At 36.4% G+C, this 10,399-nt stretch overlaps 1 protein-coding gene across 1 annotated transcript in view; it reads right to left on the bottom strand.

Annotated features, from left to right (window-relative positions):
• ATP11B (ATPase phospholipid transporting 11B (putative)) overlaps positions 1-10,399 on the bottom strand; it is a 71,163-nt gene that overhangs the window by 45,407 nt on the left and 15,357 nt on the right. The window contains exons 2-7 of the mRNA XM_009288054.2: positions 9,851-9,967; positions 8,902-8,991; positions 5,628-5,708; positions 1,234-1,341; positions 935-1,063; positions 708-811 (exon numbers count right to left, since the gene is read on the bottom strand). Coding sequence (XP_009286329.2) covers positions 708-811; positions 935-1,063; positions 1,234-1,341; positions 5,628-5,708; positions 8,902-8,991; positions 9,851-9,967 — 629 coding nt within the window. The remainder of the gene's footprint in view (positions 1-707; positions 812-934; positions 1,064-1,233; positions 1,342-5,627; positions 5,709-8,901; positions 8,992-9,850; positions 9,968-10,399) is intronic.

Here is a 10,399-nt window from a genome sequence, read left to right as displayed (position 1 = left end):
AGGGACATGGTTTAGTGGGCATGGTGGTGTTGGGTTGACGGTTGGACTCGATCTTAGAGGTCTTTTCCAACCTTAATGATTCTATGATTCTATAACTTTTGCTACCTATAATGCTGTTTTACAGTCTAGGGCGTTGCTGGCTGATGTTAAAAGCTGAAATGAAGCACACTCAGATACAGCTGTTTTTAATCTAAATTTTTGCTGCTGAAGAATGTTCAAATCTTCTCTTGAGCATAAGCAAAAGAAACGTGACCAACACATATCCTTAGAACTAACATAAGCTTACAACAATTTGCTATGGTTCGAGTTAATTCCATTAAAAAAAATATACTATATAGTACTGAAATATCCTGGCAGAACCTTATACAACTCTTTCTCCAACCTGCTCCGATTCATGGGCCATTTAATCTTTTAAAATCTGGAAACAAGTTTACTGGTTAGAACAGAAATGTATGTAAGTGTCATGATTAAAATACAAAAGGTAAATATTATCCTATAATTTCTGATTTACTACTGAAATACTCAAATTTAACTTGTCACTTGCAATTTTCAGTAAGTACATATGTATAAACACTTATGCTAATTATTAAAACCTAAAATTTAAGCAGATGTCTGAAGCTATTTTAATCCCACCAAGACCCGTAACACTCCTAATATTAAACACTTCATTTTGATTTATTTCAAAATATTTACTAATAAAGTGATACCTGTATAGATCTGCTTCTGGCTGCTGACATTCTATAACAGCTACAAGTTTGTCCAGGTTGGCAACGGACTGTAACACTGCTGTTTCTGGGACTGCAACATGTGTCTGTAAAACAGTGTCCATTAAGTTAATGATACAGGACTACCAGGCAGGGGGGTATTCCAACAGGCTGAAATAAAAATGGCATCGCAAATTAACTACATTCTATTTCACAGCAGTAACCCAGACCTTAAGATTGGTCTCTCCATCCAAACTTGCGGTAGTGACATGGCATGAACCATCGACTCGATCAGATGACAGAAGCACCAGATCAACAGGAAAAGTCTCATCTTTGGCTACTCTGACAATGTCCCCCACCTAATGAAATGAACACAAATGAGAAGTGTACAAATAGAGTTTTAAAAGGAAGAATTAATTTCAGCATTGTTAACGAACCATGATGAAACAGGCCACAATGACTAGTAATGAAATAAGAACTTTAGCTATGCAATAGAAACACAATTTTCAATTTGTCCGTAGGCACATACCCGAATGTTTTTAGATCTAGTTTTCACAAGGCCACCACTTCGAACAACATAAACTGGAGCACCGTTTACTTCATTGTCTGCTTTATGTCGTAGCCAGTCTTCATAACCCTGTGGAAAACACATACAAATTCACTTTTTAAGCAAGAAACCTATAAGCATAACAGATATCTTCTAAGTAAATGTGCTTCAAATTACTTGCTGCATAGCCTGAATACAGTTACTAACTTCTCTTGAGTTTCTACTACAGCTGTTACTCAAGAACTTGGGAAACCTCTTAATTTTTTACTCAATTTACACAAATAAGTAAAGGCAAATAAAGTAGCAAAAGTGGTGAAGAAACTTAACAGTCCCATGCTCTGTTAAAACAAACAGGCAGCGACATTTTCTACAGACAAGATGAACAAGCACTCATTCAATCTTTTATCTATATGGATGAATATACCATAAAACTGGGAACAGTCACTCCCAGTCTCTCTTACAGATTTTTTTTTTTTTTAAAGAGAAGTAACAGACTGAAATTACTTCCTCATGTCATACCATACAGCACTTCTTATGGTTCCTGCCATAGCCTATGCAAGACATCTTAAGATTTCTTAATTTTGTAGGACATGCTGTTCACACATCAGCTCTATATAGCAAGAAAAGATGATTGAGAAAGTTTTAGTTCTTTGCGAGTCCTAATGCAACAGTTCACAGCAACTGTTTAATGGATAAATTAAGCAGTTTTCCTTTACCCGATATTCAGCACCTCTTTAAGCACCCTTTATCCCATGCAGACACGTGCAAATATTCATGAGAGTGAATCCAGGTATATTACTCCCCTCCTATTTTCCTAAGCTATTAATACATCGCTTATTTAATCTAATAGCATGATTTTCAACAGCATGATTTCTGATCCCCAAGTCTAGGTACTGTTTGGAAAGCCCCATGAGCAAGCACAAGAAATGGATCAGTCTATGCAGAAGTTCAACTGCCTCTTACATCCTGGCAAGACTCCTACAACTGATTTGCAATAAGAGAGACATTTCCTAAAATGCTTTTCTGTAGGTACAAAAAAATGTGAAAGAGTTAAAACCACTTCCTTGGAAGTCTGCAGACAGAAGAACAGGGCCTTCTGAAACAGTAAGCATAATCCCAACTCATCCTAGAATGCTACAAACATTATATATGAGTGTCATAATACAAAAGGCACTAATGCAGATGCAGTTTGGAGAATTCTGTAGTTGACTGGAGTTTGGAGGAAAGTTATATGATGAATTTAGCATGTTAAAAGTATAGTTTTGCAGTTCTACCTTCATGCACCTCCACTGTTACTAGCACAAATGAGTTCTAAGGACAGCCACTACGCAGGTTTAAAAAAAAAAAAAAAAAGAAAGAAAAGAAAAGAAAAGAGGGAAGCTTTATATGCCAACTGCTCAAAAATAAATCATTAATAAGCGTGTAGTAATAGCAGCCACACAGGACATACTGGGAAATCAGAATCCTAAAACCCCTAAGTAAGACTCTTTAAGAGCCCTTCCTAATCAGTATGAAAAAGCATCAAGAGTCAGTACATACAGCTCCTTGTTAAAGGTGACTGACAGAAGAAAACAAGGATTTAACTAACATCCAGTAACCTTGGGGCATTTGTCTCATAAACCTGAACAGCTGAGCAATATGTGCATTTGGCAAAGAACTGAAATCTACCTTCTTTAGAAAGTACAGATTTCAGCACCTTCTCCATCTGACACCTATTGCCTACAACACAAGGGTAACACTTCACACCAGGGAATTCTTAAGAGCCAACTTACTGTGGTCAGTTTAAATTCCCCCAAAATTTACCTACTGCGGCATTTTTGAGAGAGTTCCTCATCCTCACTTGCAAATATTGAAAAAATACTGTTAAAAAGAAAGATGCAATAGGAATACAGGCAATGTTGCTTAATTGCATGAACAGAAACTAAAGATTAAAATCCCTCAATTAAATTAGATTCTTAAGTCCTGCTTAAATAACTGCATCAATGTACCTGAGAAAAGGGCAAAATTAAAACAGGCCTGCATATTATATTACCACATTTTTCATTCTCAGTTTAGGTCTGTATTTAATCAAAACCTGCAAAGTAGTTGTTTCTGATTTACCTGATAATCGTGTAAACATCTGTGTCCAATCAGCTTGTTTGCTAAATACCTATGAACTTATTGAAGTGGACTAAATTCCCTAAAGTTCCTTACGAAATACCTTTATATTGTAGTATTTTGTTCGGGGTTTTTTTTTAATTTTAATTTTTGTTTTTATTTATTTTCTTTTCTAATTTTGGACTCCTCTGAGGACTGCATACGCATCTTCATAGGCATAAGGAGGAAAGCACTCTGGCTAACAAGATATGACAAAATGACACAGCATGAGTTGCATCACTTTGCTGGCTTGTATGTCCTTCTTCTGACCTAGGTGCAATTACACTTCTAAGAAGAAAAAGTTTATTTCCTTGGCTGAGATTAAAATACGGCTGAGTTTTGAGGTTTGCTAGAGGTGCCATGTTAACTGGCCTCCTGGAAGCAGGGGAGAGTTTTTCCACCCACCACTAAGCTTCTCAAACCCGCATACGGTTAATGCTTCTATTTTTCCCCTTCATCTTTTAGGAGACTAAATGTTGAACTATAACTTAGTAACCTGATATAACTTTGTATAGAATCAGTGCACCGCAGCTTTCAAAAGGGGTTTCTTCCCCTAAAAATCTGCTTCCTATTCCACTTCTGGTTTGAGAGAGAATGGGAGCTGTTTTTGAGACCATACTGGGTTTTTTCCCCTCTGTTTTCCAACAGAGGATTTATCTTCCTTCCTTGTCCAAGGGCAGCCTGTTGAAAATAGCACACTGAATTGTCTTTCCAAGATACCAGCTTGTGAATACTGTTTGCCTACTTTGCAGCAGGTAGGATAAACACAAGAGCCCATTAGATCAGTTTAGGTGGTTCCAATAGTCCTTGCAGAGATATTGAGACAATCAGAAAAACTCTTGATGCTTGGCAAGTCATGAATGATTTGAAACTTCTAGAAGGAATGCCAGAATCTCTACTCTTTGCAATTGATGGTAAGATACTTAAATTTCCCAGTATAAGACTGGACATCAGGAAACAAGGTGGTAATAGATTATTTTGGACTATTTTAGACTTATCCAAGTCCAACTTCTCTCTGGGGAAAAAAAAAATCTAATATTTATAACTAAGTTGCACAATCTCTTTCAGTTCACACAGCTTTAAGGGATATTTTCCATTGCCTACTTATGACTATAGCTTTTGAACATCTGATTTTTTGGGAGTGATTATAACAACTGCAATTGAATAGGATTAGGACACTCTACATGTACAAATTGCACAGCAACAAGATGAAATGTTAGTTCAAATATTACTCCAGCATTAAGATCCCCTCTGCCCCAAACACCATTCTATCTGCTTGAAAGCTAGAGCTATTTTTACTTTTGCCCTATTTCAGGGTGGCTTTGGGTCTTACTGGCACAGAAGGCAAATTGAAATTCCAGTTGTAGCTCTGCAACAGTCTCCTGCTTACTGTTCAGTTGCTATGACTGCATCTCTTCCCCCGACAGCACTGTCAAACCCTTTGAAGGGGACAGTTCCTGAAAATTACCTCCCTGCAGAAGATATAGCTTCTATCCACATCACCTCTATTTATGTGCTTGTTTCTTTCTCCTCTCAGTTTAAGGGTTTAAAGAAAACAGAAGATTTTTTTTTTTTTTTTAAAACATTCTCCTTCCAGGGCCTCTAGGTCTTAGTAGGATGTAGTATGATGCTTGAACAAGATTTCTATTAAACTCATACTTAGAAGATTTTTCTTATTTCAAGTGCTATAAAGAACTCCAAAATGTTTTATGCAGCCAAAGAAAAAGAAAACAAAACCAGAAGCTTTCTAAATTGGACCTTTTACCTCGTACAGAATTACAGTTAATATATATTTTATGCCATGAAACATACTCCTTGGGGCAAAATTTGCCTTTTAACTACTGACAAACATGGATTGCACCATTGCTTCATCTACCCAAGTTCCTTTCTCAGTGTGTCATGTGGGAGGATTGGTTTTAATATGCAGAAAGGTGTGCCAAAGGAGTAAGTGAGGAGCTTTCAGAAAAGGTCTTACAACAAGTGACATGTAATGTTTAGACAAAAATGCTGACAGTCATTCACTGTCCATTTAAGGGTACCGCAGTGAGTCACTGAGTGCTTGTCAACTAGCCAAAATGCTCAAAGTTCAAGCGTCTAACAAGAAACATGAAATACAAAATCCTTTCTAAAAATGACACCTTTTTTATTTATTTTTAGTATCTAAACATTATCTTGGTCAGACTTCGTTAAGTAACTTTACCTTAGAAGGACTTCATGCTACAAGTTTTTTTCCCCGTTACCTGTTTTATGGCTGTCACAGTTATGACAAAGAATAATGGCAATCCACTGGTAATAGGACTAGTAGGGGTATCTATCATGAGCTAAAAGAGAAGAAAAGAGGAAAATTAACCCCCATTTTATTTTTATAATTGTACTTTCAAAAAAACCCCAATGAAGCAAGATTGCAACTATTTTCCAAACTCCTCATTATAACCTGTGAGTATTTTTACTGCATTTCCTGCAGTATTTCTGGAGCAAAACTCAGTTCCTGACTCCTAAATAATACATGTCAATAATGATGCAAACAAAGGTGCTAGGGCATAGAACAGACTTAAGCACATTTGTAATGCATGCGCCAATTTTAAGAGTCCTTAGTAAAAGGAAGATAGGTCTTCATCCTACAAAGATTAACTCAAAAGTATATTACAAAGGAAGGAAATCTACATTTCGTGAAGCTGTTTCAATACTCTATACAATCTACCACTTAACAGCAATGTATAGTATAAGAACATCCACTTCAGAAGTGAAAATAAAGTTAAAAATAGTAATTTCCAACAGTTTAGATATTAGAGAACACTCTCTTAGACTGCTCCTTTCTGGTTCCTCCAAGTTAACATGCAGTTTTTACAATTTGTGCTATTATTGCTGGCATGCCAAAAGTGCAGTGTATACACTAAAATTCTGTATGTGGGGGAGATATTAGTGGTTCTCCTCTGCTGCAGGAAAAAAACAACATGGTCAAGTGCTGTAAAGAAAATATACACAAAAACTATTCAAAACCACAGACACTGATTTGATCCACTTTACCTGAGACTTATGGCATTGCTTTGGGAACCATTAAAGAAGAGAAAAAAACAACAACAATCATACATGAAGTTTACTCTGTTAAAAGCCAAGAACCTCATAGAGAAAACAGATTATGCCACCCTACAACACATGCATGAGCTTTTTTTTTTCTTCCCCACTGAAACACAAACAATTTATAGAACAACAAAAATTAGGCCTAGCCTGCAATATTGTCTGTTCTTCAACTGTAGCATTGCAATTTCAGCTTGGCAGCATGTTGTCCAAGAAAACCCATGCCAAAAGCATCTGATTTTTGGCTGGATAGAGTTAACCATGACATTTCTGCCATCGACACTCTCTCCTTCTTTCTCAAGAGAGGCTCATATGTGAAAATGGAGCAAGTTTTGTTCTGGTGGAATTGTCATGGCAGCCTGTTCCTTTTGCCTCTTTCACCAGAACACCATGGCCCTTAGCCTGCTACACAGCTGGACATGCATCCATCACACAACTGGTGTGGAGCCTCACGCTGCCAAAATGCAGTCTGTCACCATGTTTCTGGCATGCATATGTGAGGTGAACAATGTGAACTGGATTGTGCTGCATGTTTAAATCACACAATGAGAACTTGCCCCAGCTCTGTCATCCCCAGTGGAATAAGGTGGTAATGACAGACACTGCATCTTGGTCACATGAGATTCGTAAGACAGAGAAAATACCATGGTGATCAACTTTTAAAGGCACCTTTGCCTTATAAAAAGAAAAAAATATTAGATATTAATGAACTTCCAAATGGCATTTGAATAAAAACAGAATTCCATTCTAACAAATGAACAAAAATGACTGCAGCTTTTCTCCTGTTCGGTTTCCAAGAATACAGACATATAGACAAGACATTTCCCATACAAATTAGGGCATCCACTTGAGTCACGAACTGAGAGAAGAACAGGATTACACTCTGAATAGAAGTTCTGCCTTCAGATCCATATTTGTTCATGGACATCACATTCAGATATTACTGAAGTCTAACAGTTTGAAAGGAATGTGTCTCAAACTTGACCTGAAGAGGTAAATTTGCATTAAAAAGAAATAAAAGCTTTAAAAATGCAACACCATCTGTGGTTACTTTAAGTAACATTTATGTTCCATCTCTAGCATGCCCCCACCTTCCTCATGCTACAATATGTTTAACAGCGTGAAACATCATAACAGGAATGACAAAGTCAATATTCTAACTATTCTTATCTATGGGATGGGCAATGCATTCTGTTAGACTAAGTGAGAACTATATGACTTCAGTCTCCCAACACAGGATTTTCAGCCTATTAGAAAGTTCATTCTTTCTAAATGTGAAAGAACAAGAGCAAGGGACACAGGAGGCAATGGATTAAAAATTGCAGAACTGGCCCTGCTACTGACATCTTGCACAATCAGACAAATCTTATGAACTCTTCACTATTCCTGTTTTTTGTCAAATGAGGTACTATCTTTTTCAGATACATACTGTAAAAGTTGGTTAATCACTGTGGAGAGCTGTACGTGTTCAAAGCATTCTCTTTTATAATTAAAGAAAAGTTAGTGTACCCGAAAATCTTGCCTCTGTCTCTTTCAAAAGTTATTATCTCTCTTTACAACCTTTCTCTCACCTATCCTTCATCTACTAAGTCTGCAATAGCTCAACAGAATTCAAGTACAATTACAGAGTTGGAGGTGCAAAGATCACAGAAAGTTTACAGACTGTCATGCTTTCAATATATTTGTGGATGTTCTTAATTAGAAGAAATATACTCTGCTACAAAAGCCACAGTAATATTTCTGACCTATACTGTATGAACAACATCAACTGATGTCTTCAAAACTGACAAACTGTCAATCCTAGCTGTAAATTTTTTATGTACTCATTTTATCTGAACAAATTGAATTTGAAGATCTTAGAACTGTGTGACAATACTGTGTTGATTTACAAAAGCAAGATTCCACCTACAATGAAAAAATATACAATAAACTATGCCCAGCTCAAGAGCAAGCATACTGCCCAATTTGATGCAAGTGAACTTGAATGTCTGCATTTCTGCACACTGATGTCCAAGAAGCACTTAAAAACACACAGAGTAAAACTCCTGGTTTATTCAAACACTACCAATGGCCACAAAAATCAAAAAGCATCTTTGGGATTTTATTACTAACTAAACAGATTTAAAATTGTATTTTGAGGCAGACACAGATTTAAAATTTTATTTTGAGGCAGACAACTGAGTCCCTGTGCTAGCAGTGCAATGGACTTTGAAGCTGCACACTTAAATATATTAGCATTCATGAAGATAAAACCTAAGGACAGTACTTAAATTTGGACATAATTCTTTTTACAGTTATGTTATTTTTCCAGAGAAGCTGGAAATGTGTTGTTTTTATAGACAGAATATCTAAGTAGAGAAGTTAAATTCCTAGAACAAAAACCAGTGGCAGAATTTACAACATAAATTGCAATTTCCTGAGTATTATTCAACTTACCTGAACCAAAAATATAATCAGAAAATAAAAGTTGGCTACTCTTCTGAACTGCTCAAACAAGTTTTTTGGAACAAAATTCCACACTGTATACTGAAGGGAAAAAAGGGAGAGAGAGAAGAACTGTTATGACATACTGAACAATTTTTCACTGAAATTCAGTTCTGCTCCCATTAAACTCTCTTAACCTAAATCTTTTCATTTTCCATCTCCCCTTCCCCAAATCTTCTTCTGGTCTTGCCCTACTCCCACACAGAACTGCTGTATCCCCGCTTTTTTGTGGTTGTTTTTTGTGTTGTTTTTTTTTTTTTTTTAAGTACAGCTAGCAGGGAAGCGGGGTAGCAACTGCATTGCCTTTATAGTCAAAGTTTTAAATGTTCTCCTACCAACTGGGATAGGAGCAGCTGGAATCATTTGGCTGCTTGCATCCTGGCTAGCAGAGAAGAAATTAATTCTTGCAGCTGTAACTTTCTCTCCCACACTACAGCGACAAGACACATCCCCACCATCAGTTCTATTGATTCCAATCCCAAGTCACACTAGGAGGGAATCTGCAATTGCAGTCCATTGCTGATTTATTTTATGCAGATTACTAGGTTACAATTTGGCTATTTTATAAATCCTCAGAACCAGCTTCACCCTTCCTTTTAAGTGGTTCTGTACATCACATCTAGACACAGGCAACACTGGTTTAAAACCTACTTTTCTTCAGAAATTCTGACCAACATGCTTAATTATTCTTAACTGTAGTTAGTCAGGTTCTGAGGAAAGCGGGATGAGAGCAGGAGAAAAACTACATAGGAAGCAATCTAGCTTTTTCCTCAAAAAAGTTTAGAGCTTGTTTCATTTTGAATATTGTATATGCACCATTAGACATAACACAAAAATGCACATTCGCTACACAACTTAGGTAACATATCAAGTGTTTTCCCATGACAAACTGATTCCTTACCTTGGATGATATGATTCTGTTGTCCGCAAACTTCTGAGGAACATAATGGCCATGCTGGGGAAAACGATTTGCTATATAAATAGTTCTTGTATCGCTTTGATGCGGTGGGTCAAAACCCTAAAACACAAAATAAAAAAAAGATGATCAAGAAAGTCTATTTTATTAACTGTAGTTTTGTAAAATTGTTATCTTTGTGCTGAAAAATTATATCCACATATCAAGCAGCAGTTTTAGAATAGCAGCTTTTGAATGGGAAACAAAATTAACATGTAAATTAAAGTCTGCTGTGCCCAGAGAATTTTCAAAAATTGGGGAAAAAAGAAAAATCTCAATTTTGAGGTTGTGTACTCATTCTGGAAAATGAAAGAAAGAAGACTAAGTCTCAAAAAGGATAGAGAATACTTGCTATCATGCAAACTTGCAGCCCTGTGAATCTTAAAGAAGAAACAGAAATGGAGATGAAAACATATATAAATTACAAAACCTCAAAGCCGCGCTCATGATAACCCTAATAAAACAGATTATGAGAAAAGTAAAAGGTCAAAACAA

The sequence above is a fragment of the Aptenodytes forsteri genome, unplaced genomic scaffold (genome assembly GCF_000699145.1).
Source record: "Aptenodytes forsteri isolate BGI_AS27 unplaced genomic scaffold, ASM69914v1 Scaffold72, whole genome shotgun sequence".
NCBI lineage: Eukaryota > Metazoa > Chordata > Aves > Sphenisciformes > Spheniscidae > Aptenodytes > Aptenodytes forsteri.
Note: the sequence above shows the minus strand (reverse complement) of the source record. Positions and strands in the feature narration are given on the sequence as shown.